Source organism: Oryza glaberrima, chromosome 8, assembly GCF_000147395.1.
Source record: "Oryza glaberrima chromosome 8, OglaRS2, whole genome shotgun sequence".
Taxonomy (NCBI): Eukaryota; Viridiplantae; Streptophyta; class Magnoliopsida; order Poales; family Poaceae; genus Oryza; species Oryza glaberrima.
In genome coordinates, this window is record NC_068333.1 from 2442713 (window position 1) to 2463400 (window position 20688).

A 20688-nucleotide genomic window follows, 5' to 3' on the forward strand; every position below is an offset into this window, starting at 1 on the left:
ACTTGTTTACCATGATGTCACCTGCATGCATACATGTCAATCTGTTTACTAAAAAGAAGAAAAAAAGGTTGTCTGGAAAGTAAAAACAGACTGTTCCAAGACGCCCATGGTGAGGCTTATATGCTGGATATGAATGAATTTTTCACTGGACAAACTGATTTGGAGAGCTTGGAGAAGATTTTGATTTGGAGAGACATCAAATTTAACTATACAAAAACATATTTGTATAGTTAAACGATTTGGAGAGACATCTATAGAAGTTGTTATTTTATATAAAAAAGTAGTACTCTGTACAGTAAAAAACATATTTGTCATTTAGAATAAGATTTGATAAAACATTTAAAATTGGATCATCAATAATAATGTTGCTAGCTTAAAAACAGATTTGTCTCGAAAATACTGCCATAATATCATAAATCTATTATATTTTATAAACTTACTTAATATAAGATTGAGTATCGAAACTTCAAATTTTGACCAAATCTTGTCTTAAACATCAATATAACCAGAGGAAGTAACTTTTTATGGCGTCAAAAAGGAATACTATGGCAATAGAGGCTTCAGGAGTGGATATCCTGTTATCCTGTAGCTGGGTTTGGTTGTATCCATTCATTGGATGTTTGCCCATTTTTATGGCATGAAGTGTACATGCTCTTCAAAATATGTTCATATAGTCTACGGATTAAGTAGTAAATGTTTGCCCATTTTGTGGTAGCACACGTGGTGTGCCGTCCTGTGGTATCTGCAAATGGTCTTTTTATAAAGATGTAGGGCCACCATCTTGTGTATTTATACTGATCAACATTCATGGATGCAAGTGGTGGTAGAATGTATGCTGTTTGCTCAAAATATATGAAAGTCTGTTCTTGTTGATTACACTATTGACTTATTGCAATGATGTACTCCAATATGCAAGTACAAAGACTTTACATGGGGGGTTGCAACTTGCAATTGTGTGTGTTGAAACATACCCAAGGAAAAAGGTTGCAAGTACTTATATTTAAAAAACAAAAGGACCATATGCAAACTTCTAGGGAACCAAGTCCATGCAATTTTGTACCAACTTATTTTTCTTTGGTATAAAAATTTGCATAAAAGATTAAGAAAAAAAAGGGGGAAGAAGAAAGCCTATCCACTTCCCCAGGAAAAAAGTATTCCATTTTAAATTACTCGTCATTCTAGCTTTGTTATAAGTCAAACTTTTATATCTTTGGTCATTATTTTTTTAAAAAAACTCGTATAGTTTGACTTAGGAAAAAAAATCATGTATATACCAAATGGAGCCTAACCAACCCAGTCCCAGTGAGACAGAAGAGTAGAGCTCAGGAGTAAAAATGAATGGGCCATATGCAGTTACTCAAGCCTGAAACAAGTCCAGCAAAAGCAGAGTTCACAGGCACAAGTTGCATGGAACAGCTCTCCTGCATCTTGCAATAACGGGTGTCAGCTTGCCATCTGTTCATCATTTACAACCAATTCTGAATTTTCTGATCGGCTAATCAAGACGGCTACGGCTACAGAGCAAGATGCAGGAACCATTTAGCACATAATTAAAGCTGGGAAAAAGTTGAATGTAGCACTGGATTGGATCATCCCTGCTCAGCAATGCCATGAGTTCAAACATTGGAGCAATGGAACAGTCCACAGCCATTTATGGCGGTTGTTAGATGAACACTTCTAGAGTGTGACACCAAAGCAAACGACAGCGCCAACTGAAATGGCTGGCATTCATTTTCTGTTGCATCAAGACATTGACAACTGATCAGTTTTTCAGTACTAACAGATAGGAGTAATAGATAGTGAGGAACAATCATCAAGCTAGAGGTCTAATCAAGCTAACCAGGCATTCAAGCCCAGGACAAATCTTAAGTAGCATGAAGCTATCTGGTCTACCAGAAATGTATTTACAAAATTTGTTTGGAAGATTTCCTCACTAAAATGCTGAGACATATATGGTACACTCACAATGATGATCATGCAAATCTTTGTACAAAAGCTCAAAATTTACATAAGGTGCAGAACATGGCCACACCTGGAAAAATCAGGGAAAGCTATTTTACAATATAAATAAGATATGCAGATGCAGTTTTGAATCCCCCCCCCCCCCCCCCCCCCCTCCCCTTAGAAGCTGCCAGGAGCTTGTGTTCATGAACATAATGTCCAACGTCTGGTATCATCGACATTCAGAAGCTTCATTGAGTCCATGGAATACTTGCAATAGGGCATGTTGCCTCTCTTTATGAAGGAGATTGAAAATGAATAGATGATGAGTTGGCTTTTCCGGGAGGAAGACGGCCACTGTCATGCTGCTTGTTAATGGGGATGGAGACCACCATCTATGTTTGTCATTCACACTATAATTCTAGGCTTCTTGCCAATTGCTCAAATCTCTGAGCAACAGTGTGCTGATTTTCACTTGTATATATGTCGAGCAAGGACTTCACAGCAGAAGACAGCATAGCTTTTTGTGCCACGTTTGGGCTGAAACCATCCTCGTCATTTATGGCCTCATTTGCCAAAGGCTGGTCCTCAACATTATTGAACAATGAGAACAATGACTTCAGCCAGTCTTCTAGAAAGGATGCTTTCTGCTCAAAATAACACACAAATTAGCTAGAAAAGCAATTAAACATAGAGACAGAAGAATCAAAAAGAAGATTGCCAGCACACCCAGGGCCAAGCAGCATTTTAAGTAATTTCTTTTCATTTTCTGCATACGGTTTAGGATTTTTCTCTTAGTGCATTGGTATGTTAACACCAAACGGACTACATCAGATACATGCACCAGTACAAGCAATGTTACCAAGCAAAAATAGACGGTACAATCACAGAACGTAACAAACATTAGCTGACAATAATCCCCAAGTCCACTGAATAGTGTGAACTAACAATCACCAAACCAAATATAAATGCAGAATAATAACCATTTACATTTAGTAAGTACTGAAATAAAATTAGCAAAGAGGGATATGATTTCTTTTGCAGGACTGAAAAATAAACTCAAAATTTGACCACAAAGGGCTTGCAAATTCGATGTTCTATATATGATATAGCCAACTAAGCATCCACGTTTTCGTACAATAACAAACTGATGGGCGTAATATTTTTCATTGGACAACATTTTTACAGATGCCAACTACGGAACTACCATATAAGTAACCACTAAATACATAGGCCATTTCCATAGGCTAAAATAGTTCCTTACCTTGATAAGAAAATCTCTCAGGCTTTGATCATCTTTTGGTGAAACAAAACTAAACAAATGAAGAGCAGTAAATGTAACCTGTAAAATAAAGGGGCAAAAGCTTCAACAGTGCTGCCAAATGTAGATGCTCTGAGCTGGTACAAAAATAAAGCTGCTTTGATGCAAAAAGAAAAGTCTATATAAGCACTACAGAAACACTAACCTGTTTCTCAAGGTTGCCTCTATGTTTGAAATTTGAAGGTGATGATAAACTGTTGGAACTCAATGACTCAAGAACATGCTCGATTCCTCGAACAACATCTGGAAATGAGCTACCATAATCTATACAGAAGAGGGAAAATATAAGAAATTGGAATACATTTTATTCTATTAGAAAAATCAATTCGCAGATTAGAGAAAGAAATCAAGCAGCATGATGACAGAACGAGTGCATAGCCACTACATAAATATCGCCACGACAAACTATGCAGCAACTGAGCAGCATCACAAATTAAATTTTGGAATGAGTAGATGTGTCTAGACTACACATACAACAAAGGAAAAAAAAGCATGTGATATGGGAAAATAAAATCTAAATTTACTCAATAGATAATACTCCAACAGAACAAAGCTCTATTACTTCAGTGTGATATGGTGTGGTATTTGTAGAATGTGGAAGGACAACAGTTGACCAAAGGTGGGAAACAAAAGCAAACAAGGTACCAACCAAGCCGTGAGACTGGAACTGCTAAGGCAACAGCTGCATGCATCCTTATCTTGTAATTGTTTGAGTCACGGAGTAGTAGCAGAAGTATGCTATAAACACTTGATGCCCTGCTCAAAGAAGAAAACATCATACAAATGCAAACATGTGCATCTTAGATGCACAACATACAACGCATTACAACCTAAAACCTTAGGTGGTATTACCACGTCACACGCAAATGCACATGAACAGTACCCACAAGTACTGAAGTAGTCGGTTGGCTGTTTTTTTTTTTTTTTTGTTTTAGAGATAACTTAGGTTGAGTTTTAGCCTATTTCCTTAATTTTAGATAAGATTTCTTAGGGGTCGAGTCATCCCATCTTTATAAGGATGGGGTTGCGTCTCTTTTAATAGAAACAAACAAGTCATTAGCTTCCCACTGTTTCACCTGGCCTTGTGGCAGCTGCCTCCATCGTGTTGTCATGGCATGTCACTTGGGTATAGGGACATTCAACTAGGCCTACGGGCCTTTATTCCAAGCACACTTACATATCATAATGGCACTTCGGAGTTAAATATGTCAATGATGACAGATTATCTCTGGTTGTTTACTTCCAATGCTTAATAAAAGTTCTAAAACAAATAGATGAAGAACAGAATATGTGAGTGATCATAGGTACAATATACCATTTGCCGCATTACATCATGTCAACGTATTTGGCGGGATATGCATTACGCTAACTCATTGAGGACATAACAACCTTCATATTTGCTTAAATAAAAATGTTAGTCCTCTCTAATCGCATTGTAATTAATCACCAAAATCATTAGGAGCCTAGATGTACTTTCAATCTCCCCCTTTTTGGTGATTGATAACAATACGATTAGATAACAAGAGAGAATGAATATAATTTAAGGTTTTGGTGTAAAGGTTTAGTGAAAGTTCCCCCTAAGAGCGTGCATTAAAGCAAGTGGAGAGCTCCCCCTAAATCTTTGCATCCACATTGAAACTCACAAGACAATAAATATATCGCATTTTGCTCATCACATCTAACACATCACATGCATAATAATAATTACATCTCATCACAAGCACCATATAAAGAGATAAGATATTGCATCACATTAAACATAATAAAATCCATTACATCTCAAGCATCCATAATTAAACAATAATGTCTTACAAAGCATTAAACTTAACTTAGAAACCACACATAGTCTCATACAAATAAAAGCCAAATGTGCTCGACCCTAAAGATATGATAGATAATCTCCCCCTTTGGCATCAAGACACCAAAAAGAGAGGATGATGAGACGACGACTCAAGCAAAGGGTGCCTGAGGAGGATCCTCTGGAGGAGGATAGCCATAGATCATGGCCATAACCAAAGAAATCGAAGTCAGGAGGCAACCCAGCAAACGGATCCTCGATCGCTTCCTCCTCGGGCTCATCGGGCTCGGCCTCAAAACCCGGAGGGGAAGGAGGGACATCGATGTGGTGATCCTCATGATACCGCGCCTTGAGGTACTTGACGTCGCGAGCCGTTTTCTTCGCCGCATTCCGCAATCGGCGGTTCTTTTTGGCTTTCGCGGAGCAAAGACCAAAAAGACTCCGCAAAATGCGGGATAAGGGAGGCGGCTCATGACGAGCCACAGATGAAGGGCGCTCAGGAGCAGAAGGCAGCTGAGTGGAAGAGGAGGGGATGTCCCTAGCTACTGAGGAGCCTGCTTGAGAAGAGTGGGGGGCCTTAACAAGGCGCAAGTGAAGCTGGGAATGGGACACATCATGATGAAACTGAAGCTGAGTGACAGTCTCGATCATCCGCATAGACCAACCCCTTCCTGTACTGAATGGAGGCCATGCGGATTTCCTCCTACACAAAGTGATAAACATGAAAGCGAGAGGTGGATTGAACCTGAGAAGCACGGTCCTGGAGAGGTGGTTAATGCTGCTAGCACCACCATCCTTAGGCACAAAGGACCGGCGAAACATCCGGTTCCAATAAGCAAAGTAAGGCTTGAGACCGTCGACCTTACCCAACACCACATTAGGATCATTAGGAATGTAAAGAGGCAGTAAATCAGTGTTGGCAGGTATTGGAAGATTATGCAGATCAGAAGGTTTAGCAAGTAATGCAAGTCAAAACCCCAAATCTCAGCCAAACGCGGATAGGAGACAGAATATCAGGATCCTTGGGTCATCCAATGCATGGCACGATATGGATCAAAGAAAACTGTGGCATAGAATTGAGCGATGACTTCGTTGCACCAATTCTGCTGCAAAGTCATGAAAGAGCGAATTCCTATGAGCTCACAATTTGCAATCACAGAGTTTAGCACCGGATCATCATGCGCCTGTAGCTCCTCCCAGTTGATCCATTGCATGAGAATGGTGGGATGAGCTTTGGACTTGATCACATACTCATAAAAGTCTTGTTGAAAGAGTCCAAAACCGCGAATTCGTGGCGGTGCGGCGAAGGGGGCGTGGATCCTCATCTCGGCGAGGAGCAACAACCTCGGTCTTCCGCCTCCAATCATACACTTGGCGAATCACCGCCGGATCCCTCTCGGAGGTATGAATGTGGAGAGGACCAATGGGGACATTGGGTTGGTGCGGCGGCGTTTGTGGTTGACGAGAGGAACCCTCACCATCACCCACCACCACCAAGAGCTTGAGAGGACCGCCGAGGAGGGAGAGTGCCGCCCCGAGCCACCCGCGCAACCTGAGGAGCCGCATCCTCTCCTCCGGACCAATCACTGTCCGAATCATCATGAAAGGATGGGATGGGAGAGCGGTCCCTTTGGCGCTTGGATTTGCGGGAAGTTTTATGAGTATGTGATCAAGTCCAAAGCTCATCCCACCATTCACATGCAATGGATCAACTGGGAGGAGCTGTAGGCGCATGATGATCCGATGCTAAACTCTGTGATTGCAAATTGTGAGCTCATGGGAATTCGCTCTTTCATGACTTTGCAGCAGAATTAGTGCAACGAAGTCATCGCTCAATTCTATGCCACATTTTCTCTGATCCATATCGTACCATGCATTGGATGACCCAAGGATCCTGGTATTCTGTCTCCTATCCGCGTTTGGCTGAGATTTGGGGTTGACTTGCATTACTTGCTAAACCTTTCTGAACTGCATAATCTTCCAATACCTGCCAACACTGATTTACTCCCTCTTTACATTCCTAATGATCCTAATGTGGTGTTGGGTAAGGTCGACGGTCTCAAGCCTTACGTTGCTTATTTGAACCGGATGTTTCGCCGGTCCTTTGTGCCTAAGGATGGTGATGCTAGCAGCATTAACCACCTCTCCAGGACCGTGCTTCTCAGATTCGATCCACCTCCTCTCGCTTTCATGTTTATCACTTTGTGTAGGAGGAAATCCGCATGGCCTCCATTCAATACAGGAAGGGGTTGGTCTATGCTCCTCACATTATGCGGATGATCGAGACTGTCACTCAGCTTCAGTTTCGTCATGATGTGTCCCATTCCCAGCTTCACTTGCGCCTTGTTAAGGCCCCCCGCTCTTCCCAGGCAGGCTCCTCAGCAGCTAGGGACATCCCCTCCTCTTCCACTCAGCCGCCTTTTGCTCTTGAGCGCCCTTCATCTGTGGCTCATCGTGAGCCGTCTCCCTTATTCCGCATTTTGCGAAGTCTTTTTGGTCTTTGCTCCGCGGACCAAAAAGAACCGCCGATTGCGGAATGCGGCGAAGAAAACGGCTCGCGACGTCAAGTACCTCAAGGCGCGGTATCATGAGGATCACCACATCGATGTCCCTCCTTCCCCTCCGGGTTTTGAGGCTGAGCCCGAGGAGGAAGCGATCGAGGATCCGTTTGCTGGGTTGCCTCCTGACTTCGATTTCTTTGGTTATGGCCATGGCTATGGCTATCCTCCTCTAGAAGATCCTCCTCAGGCGCCCTTTGCTTGAGTCGTCGTCTCATCGTCCTCTCTTTTTGGTGTCTTGATGCCAAAGGGGGAGATTATCTATCATATCTTTAGGGTCGAGCACATTTGGCTTTTATTTGTATGAGAGTATGTGTGGTTCCTAAGTTAAGTTTAATGCTTTGTAAGACATTATTGTTTAATTATGGATGCTTGAGATGTAATGGATTTTATTATGTTTAATGTGATGCAATGTCTTATCTTCTTTATATGGTGCTTGTGATGAGATGTAATTATTATTATGCATGTGATGTGTTAGATGTGATGAGCAAAATGTGATATATTTGTTGTCTTGTGAGCTTCAATATGAATGCAAAGATTAAGGGGGAGCTACTTGTTTTAATGCACACTCTTAGGGGGAACTTTCACTAAACCTTTGCACTAAAACCTTAAATTATATTCATTCTCTCTTGTTATCTAATCGTATTGTCATCAATCACCAAAAAGGGGGAGATTGAAAGTGCATCTAGATCCCTAATGATTTTGGTAATTAATTACAATGCGATTAGAGAAGACTTAACATTTTTATTTAAGCAAATGTGAAGGTTGTTATGTCCTCAATGAGTTAGCGTAATGCATATCCCGCCAAATATGTTTACATGATGTGATGCGGCAAATGAGCAAATGGTATATTGTACCTTTTCTTTTCCTTTGAGTCATTAGGAATGCCGCACTATTAAGAGGGATGATGCATTGACATATGAGGAGCGATCAAAGTGCTCAAAATCTATTTTTGAAAGTGTTTCTCCTCAGTTTGAAGTGTTTTGGACTTTTTCGGAGTTGTCCGAAACTCATTTTCGAAACTTCCGAAAATACACAGAACCTGTTGGGCGCTTCTGGTAATTTTCGGATATGTCCGAAAGGGATTTTCGGACTTTCCGAAAATGACTGTGAAGGCAAATATGGTTCTATATATTTTCGGACTTCCGAAATTGATTTTCGGTGTTTCTGAAAATCATCAGTAGACTCAAAATCGCTTCTGTGTATTTTCGGACTTGTCCGAAAGGGATTTTCAGACTTTCCGAAAACATCTAGAAGGTTGTTTTTGGCGCTAGAAATTTTCGGACTTGTCCGAAAAGTTTTTGGAATGTCCGAAAAATCTTGACTTTGCTGTTGGTGTTGAGCTGGAATTTTCGAACAGATCCAAAAATCTTTCGGAATATCCGAAAATCACAATTATTGTGCATAACGGGCAGATTTTGGGCTGTGGCTATAAATAGCCCCCTCCCCTCACTTGTGAGGGCTGCTGGTCACATTGGACATTCTATGCCCTTGGCTTGCTCTCGTTGAGATTCACTTTTGAGCCTTGCTTTCTTGTTTCCCCTCTCACCCGTGTTCGATTCAGATTTGGTGTGTGTGTGAGAGTTGTGGATTCAAGTTTGTGTGAATGCTTGTTGTCTTCGTGAAGATTTGTGAGCACTTGCATCATCTCCGGGAGTTCGTTGCATCATTTGTTACTCTTGGAGGTTGAGGACTCCTAGGCGGCTAGGTGTCGCTCCCGAGCTACCGATCTACTTGTGGTTGGCCGGGAGAAGTTTATGAAGATTGGATCTCACCTCCAAAAGAGAAGAGATACCCTTAGTGGAAGGAGGAGTGTTTAGTGCAACCTCTTGAGGAAAGGGTTAGCTAAGACCCGGCTCTTAGTGAGCTCCTCAACGGAGAGTAGAATCCCCTCAAGGATTCGAACTTCGGGAACAACTTCGTGAGCTTCATCTTTGGTGACTTTACTTCCTCCTTCTCCACTAGCTTTGCTTGCTTGAGCCGCTATAGGTCTAGTTGTTGTTTGTGCTAGCATATTCTTGTTATAGGCAACTAGATCTAGGATTTACTTTGATTTGTGCTGACTCCGAAAATTACTGCTTCCACATTTAATTGAGTTTTTGAATTAGCCTATTCACCCCCCCCCCCCCTCCTCTAGGCCTAACTGACACTTTCAGGGAGCATATGGCTTACAGAAGATGAACAAAGCATATAGTAACGCTTGTACACGGAAAAGTTCAGAGCATAAATGAATGCATGAAATTTCTAAAGGATGTTTGAGAGAAATATACAGCACGAGTTGTTTGAAGAACAAGGTTATTTGCTGTGAGCAAATACATACCAAGGCATATCTGGAAGTCTCAAGGTGTCGTTCATGAATAAGTTGCTAAGAGCATGGCAAACATTCCATTGAACCTGAATGAAAGGGGGAAACATGTCAAGAGTAGTTATTTATCTAAAGAATCTTCACATTTAACAATCTATTTAATTACTCCCTCCGTCCCAAAATAAGTTCATTTTTCACTCACCCCACACATACCAATACAAAACCAAAAAAGACTAGAATACCCTCACTTCATCAAATCCCAATGCAATTATTCCCCATTTTATCTACTCCCAATACATTGTTCCTTACTTTCTCAAACTCCAATGCAATGATTACTCAAAAATGAACTTATTTTGAGACAAACAGGAGGAGCCAAAAAATTATTATGGGACAGAGGGAGTAGCAGTTTAGCACAGATGTCAGACAAATATTTTCACCGTTAACTGACAAAGTTTATATGCTATATGTAGTCAAGAAAGAAAAAGTGATATTAGGGCCGAATCCTTGAACTTTTATTCCTGTTAAATGAGGGTGTTCCTCATAAAGAGAAAGGAAGAAGGAAAAGATGGAGTAAGAAACTAGGATACTGAAAGCATTCAGCAGGTTAGCACTCATTCCTTGCCTACCTTTACATTTCCTGTTGTCACACAGGACATCAAAGCATGTACCATCCTTTCAAGCCAGACAGGATCTCCACAGAGAACGGAATTACTGCCGTGGAAATCCAGAACATTGTTAGTTGGATTAATTGACCAAGAGAAATAGTAACTGATGTACACAGAACAGTAAGCTACCTTGGGTCATCAACTGTGTCAGAATTATTATTGAATCTGATAAATCTTAAAAGGTATCCAAGAGCCCTAACAGCGTTTGACTTTACCTGAATGCAAATAAAATGAGAAAAAAAAACATCAGTTAGTCATTTTACAGACATAGAAGCAACTTCCACCCCTTTCTTTTAAAATTAAATGCAGTCTCCAACTGCAAGCACCCCTAAAATATACTACTTGGCCAGTGAACAATTGAAACAAAAGCATCACAACTAGATTCAGAAAACCACCTTTTCACCATCTTTAGCAAGGCGCAAAGCAATTTCAACCAGCAATGATATGGCTGATTTATCTAGTACACCTACAATAAAAAAAGCAATGGACGGGTAAGCATATTATGTTGGAATAAGATGCTGTAAGTCTGCAACCAAAAACATGACATACATACCTGCAGAGGGATTGGTACCTAATGCTCTAAAACGAATAGAAGAGCAAAGATTTGCCAAGGCCCATGATGCAGTGATACGAACCTAACAAGTTAGGTTATAGTAACATGTTATATTATGTAGAGCATGTATGGAAATTTTTTGTACAAATGATAAGATAAATGATTTGTGTGTGCGTGAGAGAGAGAGAGAGAGAGAGAGAGAGAGAGAGAGATCATACTGGAGTTGATGAATTCCGTGTGTTAAACTCAATGGCATCTATGAACTTGCCAGGTAGGCTAGGACTGTACAAGGAAACGTGGGTTATGCGCTATCAACTATCTTCATTTAAGTATCTTATCATCAGCATTTGAAGCTGAGGGAAACAACAGTTTGGAAAATTACCTTGACAGTATGCTGGGGAAACATGCAACAATACCAATGGCTCTACATGCAGCAGACCTTACAGCAGGAGCTGTATCACTCAATGCAGCATGAATCTACAAAAGGACGATACCAAAATGACATTTCTGAACAGGCCAGATGATGAAGTCACGAAACCCATAAATAAGACATTCGCTTTTGTAATAAAAAAAATAAGGCAATAAACTTACCGATGAGGACGTCACATAATCCCTCTTGTTTTCTGGCAGGGAGAAGAAAACATCATAAGTCATGCCCGCGAAACATGTCAGTGATGCTGTCCTGACCTAGAAATTGGAATACTTTCAGCTATACAGAGAAAATATTTTTTTACCAATTCTGTCCAGTTACTAGAAAATGCCAAAAAAAAAAACAGTTTTCTTTGATAATGCACATAAAGCAGTCTATGATCATAACCAGTTAACCACATGCTTTACGGAAGATAAGAAAGTGTAAATTAAAAGTAAAACATAGTAGCTCTGATTCAAGTATGGATTGGTTGGCTGCTTTCACTAATTGTTATAGTAGCATTTTGTTGTTAATCCGCTTCAGTTTGTTAGCATCTATGTCATGAAATGAGTCTAAATGGTGTTTGTTTTTTGTAGATGATATGAATAATATAAAAAATAAATGTTTTAGTTCTATCAGCATATTACCGTAGCAGAGCCATGTGATAATCCTTGAGGGAGAAGCCTTTCTATCACCTCAATCCAACGATTAGTTCCGAGAGTTATGTCCAAAGTAAAATTTTGTGATGGTCCAGGAACATCAGTCTCAAAGTGAGGCGCAGATTTGATAGTTTTGTTTATGGTACAATCAGAAATTTGCTGAATATCTTGCAATCTATATTCTTTGAGGTCATCTGTTCCCTTGAATCCAGATGAAACACGCAGACACTCATCTATTACCTGAAAAATGGAGCCATAATTTTTGGATAGAGGCATTAATAAATGATTGAACAAATAGCTTACAAGCCTAAGAATGGTGATAGTTAAAAGTGAATCGGGCCATGGAATCCAGGATAGCCTAATATGTTAAATCCGTAACAAAGTAAAAGAAGCGAAAGATGCTGCAAGTCAAACACTGCATCTTATGTTGGGAGAAAAGATTATGTATGTATCCAACTTTTGCATTTAGGTGCTATATCTTATATGGAGTATGATATGATAATACAATTAACAGTGATGTTTTTCTCAAACAATTAATAGTGAAATTCAAGCATTGTTAACTATAGAAATTCATATTCTAGCAAGTCAATATACAGAAGGGGAAAAAAAGATTGAATGCAAGGTTGGAAGTGACTCAGCATCAAGAATTTAACCAGCTTCTTTCAATGAGAAAATTTTAACTTCAAAATACAAAACATACTCCAAATGTGAATGACATAGAACAAGCTAGTGAACAATAACATACACATTCAAATGCCATCCATAAGGTTTCCAAACATTTAAAGTAAAAATTACCTTAATGGCAGCCACAAGACATCTTCCTTTAATTGATGATTCTTCTTTAGGAAGCCCAAAATTAGCATCTCTTTGGTCTTCCAAGCTTTGCATTTGCAATAAATCAAGAACAATGTATTGAACTTTTGCCCAAATGATATTTGCACAGCTTGGATAATTATGAACTGCTGATCTCAACACCTGATCACATATAAATAAAAGTAAATCTTCTTAGCACCATCACGTAGATTGAGATGTTGGAAAATATCACTGGAAAAAACATAAGCTGTTAAATGCCATCGTAAAGAGAATTTAAGTTGAAAATGCCCTTGCCTTGACTTTTTTTTGCCCCCACCCTCTCTTGTTCTTTTCTTGTATTACTATTTCTGTTTATTAAGGATGCCCCCACATGCCATGATACAAAGCTCAAACCAGAAGCTCACTAGGATATCAAATCACTGTCTAACCAGAGAGGCAGGACGGACATGATTACAAAAAGGTGAGAAGAGACAGGGGTAGTGTTGCCATTTATAGAATCCTATATCCCCAAAAAGGCTCAGCATATTTGGACAAAAAACATGATGGTGATAAACTCGAAATTTTGAGATAGTATTTTCCAAGGTGCATTTCTTTGTATGATACCAAGCAATGAATGTCAACTTATGGAGCGACTGTGAGGTCATTCAATGGACAATAACTTGTTCAGAACATGTAAGTATGAAAAGTGTATGTAAGTGATGATGTTGGATTAGGTGACCCACATGTTTTCTTGTTTATTGTCCAAACTTCTATTTTCTGTCAGTGCAAATGACCTTGTCCAATAAAATAACAGCATTTGCATTGTATAAACTTGGAACGCCAAGGAAAATTGCATCGCTGAGAGATAGACCAGACCAGGGAGCTTAGCCTTTTTTATGAAAGTAATCTTAGCTTAGGTGTCCTTGTAGCTTGTTAGAAATTGAGTAAGATATCCAGTATACAGTACAAGTTACAACCTAAAAGGAAGACAACTGGTAACATTTGTGTTGCTTACAAAGCAAATTATAAAGGGAAATAGACATTGACTAATGTAATTGCATAGTGCAAGTTTCCAAACAGATATGGAGAAGCATAACAGAACAATGCCATACCTGGAGAGCTCCAAATCTCACACTGACATGTATTTCCTGTTCTATATAATGTAGAAGAATAGATATCACACTTGACTCTTGCTGAGCATGTGATGGCCCTGGGAAGCTCACATTGGTACAAAAATGTAAAGCTCAGTATTTTCTCAAACTCAATTTTCATATGAACTATTAGGTAATAAGTACAAAAATGTAGAAGTTCAAAAAACTAAGACGGTATAAAACCAAAATATTGTTTGAATTTGGAATTATGAGGAGGTCTAACCTGCACATCCATCTTGAGTGAGAACTTCAAAAACATTTGAAGAAGGTGGTTCTTTTGAAAATGCTGCTTCCAAGCAATTCAGGACATTAACCTGTTCATACTCGTGTAAAGTAAAAGGACCATCCATTTCCTGAACATATAAATAAAGTGTTAAAAAGCTCACCAGCAAAGCATAGTGCTCATTCTTATTTGAGTGTCTGTCCAACAATCTCCTGCGCATATCTGTGATTACAGTTGGCAACAACTGCTTCGGCATGCGGGCATACCTGTTCATTTAACATATTTACATAGTAAGTCAAGAACAGGGAAGAGATACACATAGGGGTTCGGGGATCTAGATCATACGGTGTAACAGATATCAAAAGGATGAGAACTTTGAACAATGCTGAAAGCAAAGTAGTTTGAGTTTCACGCTGTATCAAATACAACATTCCTGCCAATCAGAAAACAAAATATGTCATATAAAACTTTAAAAATACTACCCCCGTCCCTAATAAGTGCATTTATAGCACTTGAAGGACGAAATTACTATTGGGAGAAAATGACTTAGATGCCCCCAATTAAATGAGGGGTGGTTGGAGCTGGGAGGGTGGTTGGAGACTTGGGGGTAAGATGGATGAATGAGCGGTGGTTGGACAGAAAAGTGGTACTCTAGAAGTGCGCTTATTTTGGGATAAAATTTGAAAGCTAGAAGTGCACTTATTTAGGGTTGGAGGTAATATATCTCTTTGCTGATAGCAGAAGGTTCTGAACATCTAGTGAAAGGAAGTGTCCAGATATTGGAAATTGAGAAGTCACCGAGCCTCCTACCTGTATGCAGCTGCATAAGAATTTGACCAAGTGAAGAAGATAGCGTAGTGAAAGATCCCCGTCTTGATGACTCCTTGTACTCGGCAACTTGTGTCAAAACTAATGCTTGTCCTTCCAGCATGGAAGCAATGGTTGATGCTGCCTCAATACGCACCTGCACATAGACATCCAGGTAAATCAAGAGAATTATCAAATATAAACACACTAATTTGATAGAAGTATGGGCTATAAAGAGTCTGCACACATTAAATACTTTTATTTTAACTTTTCAAGTGTCTACATCGACTTTTTGCAAACATTTAATATATGTTCAACTAGCAACGGTGTCAAGACAATTGAACACCCTCAGTCAACAGCTAAAACACAAGCTAGCATGTAATGGATAAGCACAATGTTGTTTGAAGGTAGAATTACCAGAAAATATAAACACTAAAAAAAGATTATATAAATCCCAATTAGGTCATAGGTAACCTATAGTTGAGAAACTTCACACTGAAACATGAAAATAAATGTAGATAGATAATTACAGACTTGTACCTTTATTATAGGATCGAAAATCAAGCATGTCATCAGAGTAGCTTGATATTTTCTGTCCCAACCAACAAAAAAAAAATATTACATGGGTGTGAGAAATACCATACATACTGCGCATGGAAGAGTTTACCTTTGTTGGAGAACATCACTCTCGGGCAAAAGTAATGGCCATAGTGAAGTAAGTAATTTTGGGTCAGCACGACAAATATCCTTAAAGAATCAGAACAGCAGTGTTAGGTTTCTTGAAGACTATGGCTACAAGGAAATAATAATTCAATGTTATCTTTGGGTATTAGATACCCGATGACTCATGATGATTATTCAATGTTACCTTCAACAAAACAATGACAGTTAGTCCTAAGAATTATATGGACTCAAATTGCAATTTTAGAACAAGGTGAGCACAGATTACAAATTTTTAGTATAACAACAATTTACTTCAGTTTTGAAACTTGAATGGCCATAAAAAATTTTCTTCGAATTAAGATATGGCAGTGAAATCACACAGTTTATCTTATTAATCTGTTATTTGCCTTCTTTTAGCAGTTGTTTATTAAAGCAAGCCTTATTCATCCACCATTCTACGAAGAAAAGGAACAAATCTACATATTAACCAAGAAAGATATCTATCTCATGATAATTCATTACGAAACCGAACATAAGATGTTGGTCAATTTAGGAAAACAAAAGTTGATCCAAACATATGTATGAGAATAAGAATGGAAAATGCAATTGAGAGTTAGAACATATTATGTAGCAGCATACCTGTATGCAAAGGATGGCAGCTAATCTAGCCTTTGAACTTCGGAAACGATCTCCAGTTTTTGCATATCCATCGCTATCACTCATATCTGAATCTGATGAGCTTAAATCATATCGAGAGGATTCACTATCAGAATTTCGACCATCGAACGAATCATTTCCCTTTCCACCCCTTTTACGTAAATGAGGGGGTTTATATCGTCCGGCATTGGATTTTGTATCCATTTTATATTCCATTGGAGTTATCACAGGTGGTGAAGATGACCTTAGCCCGTACATGAAAAATATTTGCAAGTTCGCAACGAAACCTGGTACCTTAAAGTTTCAGGCACAATGTTACAAGTTACAACATAAGGAAAAAAATAACCTGTTTTCCGTAATGAAATAATACACTTCCCTTTTATACTTACATGTGCTGAAAGTGGGCCTTTGGGGTCTGAAAGAACAGAATGCAGACAACGAAGAAATGAGGTATAAAATCTGAAAGATAGTGAATTTAGCTTGAGATTAGCATTCATTCATTTCACTATATTCAATGACAAAACCAGAGTACTAACCTTGACATAGTGCTACTCTCTATGATAAAGTTCCTTGCTGTCAAAAAATCCATCACCTTCCTCAAAACCTACAAAGTGCAAGAGAGGAGATTTGACAAAGAGAAAATGAATACTAACACCGTAAACTTCTAGCAACAAAACAAATGCATAAAATGCATCAGCCAGTGGTTGTGTAGTTAGTATTGGTAAAGTGTATCATCAAATGACAACAGTACAGCACAAATCTTGGACCAATGGTGGAAGAACCAATAATGCTGTTTGCATCCCAGATACTAAACAGCTACAAATTTCCTTGCTACAGTACTTGCTATGGTTACGTCGCTCAATGATATGTGACAGAACCAACCAGAGCGAAGGAAACACAAAATACTGACCTCAACAATGGACTGCCACAAATCTTCTGATAAACTTGATGCTATCTTAGATAGTGCATCTTCAATCATGGAAAATGCAGAGATTTCCATATCCCAGATATTTGGATTCTTATTATTTATTGGTCCAAATGTGTGGGAAGAAAAACCAGCACCATTAGGTTTATCTGTGAGGTTCAGCTCAGATTGCAAGCATGATACAATTGAGATGAGCACTCGAAGCAAATGTGCATTCTCAGGTAAAGAAGTACTTCCGCCAAAATCTTTGCTCAAAAACCTGGCCATTGAGAAGAAGACTACAATGAGAAGCACAAAAAAGATTGTACATGCCTGATGAAATTTCATTAATAGTGGTGAATTCCTCAATGATACTAGAATAGAGGTGTCACATCAAATTATTAAATTACCAATTCATTCGGTAAAGCTAAAAGCAGTCTCTTTTCATGAAATAATACAAAATAATATATAAATTTGGGAAGATCGTACTTCTACTATGGCAATTCAACACCTGTACCCTTGAAATGATGGGTTTATAGATATTACCATATTTACTTTGGTTATGGCAATTTGCCTACGTAATTTAGTGTAGTTTACCGCATGTGCAGGTAGCAATTCTCTTATTCGCACCAGCATAGGTGAGGAATTGCCAATTTCAAAAGTACTGGAGGGATTCTGAAAACTTGGAAAAGAACATTTGGTGCTGTGAATTAACAAAAGACTCCAATTAAAGGATTGAGCTAGTATATATGTACAGAAAAAAAATGATAATTTATCGAGTCCTTTTAATAAATGTCGGTTAAGCCTAAAAGACTGAAGTAAATAAATGTAGAAGCCATTCTCTTGAGGCAAGCAAATAAGAACTAAAAAGATTATTATTACAAAAGTTTAGCTAAAACCATGGGAACACACTCTACATTGTTGATGTACTAGGTCATTAGTACTTAGCACAACAAAAACAAGCAGAGAAAGAAGATTTTTAAGCATTTTACACTAATCTTAAGCTCACCTGAGGATCTGTAAACATTCAGATACAGTGTCCAATGCGGTTTTCCTAACAGAGAGGCCCTTACCACATGAACCCTCCAATGAACATTGCATAAGAACATCAAGAAACTTCAGCATTGCCAGTAAACAAGACGAGTCGATCTCCATATTTGTTTTGTACATGATATCATGAATCTGCATGAGTAGATTTTCAGAAAAATCAGAGCATAAGTATTCAGCAAACAAATTGACGCGGAGGAACAAAAACCAAATCCGACGGTTTTAATTCGTCAGTCACATTGATCAACAAATATTAGAATTCCATATCGCAGCACGATATCTCACCAACCATTAGAGCTTAGAGTAATGAGAACTAAAAATGCCATACATTTTGTGCTAATGGTCTCCCATCTGAATTCTTTTTAGATAACATCAAAGTGATACAACCGTACTGAGAACACTCCCATCCTCTGCACAGCAAAGATGAACACAGCCAAAACACCCACCCACATACTAGCTTGAAACGAAGGAAAAATTAAACAGGGACAGTTAAGGGACATCAATCCGTAGATAATCTGAATGTTCTACACTATCATTGTCACTCCACATTAAAGCAAGATCTCGAGCGAGTGGAATCAGAATCATCACCAGATGGCAAACGCCACGCAGCACATCATCGGCGCCGTCGCAGGGGGACACCGCCGCGGCCGTCTCCGCGAGGAACGCCACATCCGAGCCCACCTGCACGCGCCCACAGCAGCAGCCAGCAGACGAGAGTGTGAGAGAGACCGAGACGAAACCGAGAAACCAGAGCACACGCAGAGGCAGAGACCAAGCTGGGGCGGGAGCGGGGGGGAACCTCGTGGGCGGAGACCGCGGCGGCGGACGCGGCGAGGGAGTGCGGCGGGGCGGCGGAGAGGAGGACGCGGCGGAGGAGCGCGAGGAGCGCCGGTGGGGAGGGCGAGGCCACCGACTCGTCGCGGAGGGTGAGGAGCGCCGTGCGCCACTCCCGCGCGCCGCCGTGGGATGGGGCGGCGGCGGAGGTGGAGGCCATCGCCGGCGACCACCGTGGCGGGCAGTTGCTGGTGAAACCCCTTCGCCGATCTACTCCAGTGAAGACTGAAGAGAAAAAAAAAAACCTACAGACCCAAAGGAGGGACTAATTTGCAGAAAAGTAGGATCGCAAACATTAATAGAGCTCAAACAAAGGGCCTTAATGAAAAATACCAGAATCACAATGATTATACTTAGAGTAAATTTATTAGGGAATATATCAGGGTAGTTACCAATAATAGCGATTTATTTTTCAAAATATCAGTGGTAGCGATCCAAGGAAGGGCCTCCTGAAAAATATAAGGGTAGCGACCAAGGCAAGGAAGGCCTCTCTGTAAATTATCAGGGCCTAAATATTCACCTCCTTGCAAAATCAGAGTCTCATCTTTTCGCTTATGCTCATATCCGCCATAATTTGAATTTTTGACTTTAAATTTGGAGTTAATTTTAGGTTGTTTTCATCGAAGTTTATTTTTCAGCGTTTACTTTCAGATCGCTAAGAATATGTATATAAAGTTTTTTATTCACAAATTATTTTTTGTTTGCAAATATGTTGTTTCGCTTATTCGATGGTTCGTCAAGATTGCTAGTGTTAATAGCAATCTTAATTAGGGGTTTTCTACAAATTATGCTACCATCAGATCAATCTGGGGCCATTGGATCAAACTATTATGACATGTTTTTATTACTAAATATGTGTTATGCTACCAGAAATATCAGTGTGTGTGTGTGTATGTCACTGAATAAAAGATCACTCCCTGTATTTTCTATTTCACTGTGATTTTAGATAGTAGAGTTAGAAAATTCTGTGAAAAACATGTCATCTCTTGGAAATGGCTAAGATGGTTCCAATTGGAAACACTTTTATTGCTGTTACTAGAATCAAATGACAAAGTTTTGCATCCACTATGGTTTGAAAGAAGGGCTTGTCCACTTCCTTACCATTCTAAACCATTCCATACCAAAATTTAGTAAGGAATCAAACTTAAAATATCACTACCAACACAACCTTATCAAAATTTTGGTAATTATAGAACTTTCTACTCACATGACTACTCTCAATATTTAGTAAGGAATCAAACTAAACACTACCCATCTTCATCTTATCTTACTATAATGCCAAAATTTGGCACTGCCAGAGATTGATAAGGATTTTTTTTTGTTGGTAATGAAGTGAATAAACCCGAAGTTTCTGTGATAAACAAGATACAAGCTACATGCTAGAGTTATACATTCATGATA

General features: G+C 39.4%; 1 protein-coding gene across 1 annotated transcript; it reads right to left on the reverse strand.

Moving 5' to 3' along the window:
• Window positions 1–1830: 1830 nt before the first annotated feature.
• LOC127781938 (uncharacterized) lies at window positions 1831–19505 on the reverse strand. Its single transcript, XM_052309007.1, has 28 exons — window positions 19253–19505; window positions 19042–19134; window positions 18416–18588; window positions 17413–17686; window positions 17039–17106; window positions 16892–16961; window positions 16485–16796; window positions 15850–15929; window positions 15723–15774; window positions 15186–15339; window positions 14721–14808; window positions 14539–14641; window positions 14376–14466; window positions 14114–14211; window positions 13005–13184; window positions 12198–12449; window positions 11733–11828; window positions 11524–11618; window positions 11360–11423; window positions 11142–11223; window positions 10984–11054; window positions 10718–10803; window positions 10550–10634; window positions 9939–10012; window positions 3912–4018; window positions 3408–3526; window positions 3206–3283; window positions 1831–2588 (listed from the first exon to the last, which is right to left on the reverse strand). Exons 1-28 carry the CDS (start codon window positions 19445–19447, stop codon window positions 2355–2357), a joined length of 3474 nt encoding a protein of 1157 aa, XP_052164967.1. The 5' UTR covers window positions 19448–19505; the 3' UTR covers window positions 1831–2354.
• Window positions 19506–20688: the final 1183 nt, after the last annotated feature.

Coding starts and splice junctions, on each gene's coding strand:
- LOC127781938 (XM_052309007.1), bottom strand. CDS start 19,447: ATGGCCTCCACCTCCGCCGCCGCCCCATCCCACGGCGGCGCGCGGGAG. Junction 16,962..17,038: donor GAGAGTAGCACTATGTCAAG/GTTAGTACTCTG, acceptor ACTATCTTTCAG/ATTTTATACCTCATTTCTTC. Junction 10,013..10,549: donor TGACAACAGGAAATGTAAAG/GTAGGCAAGGAA, acceptor CCTTTCATTCAG/GTTCAATGGAATGTTTGCCA.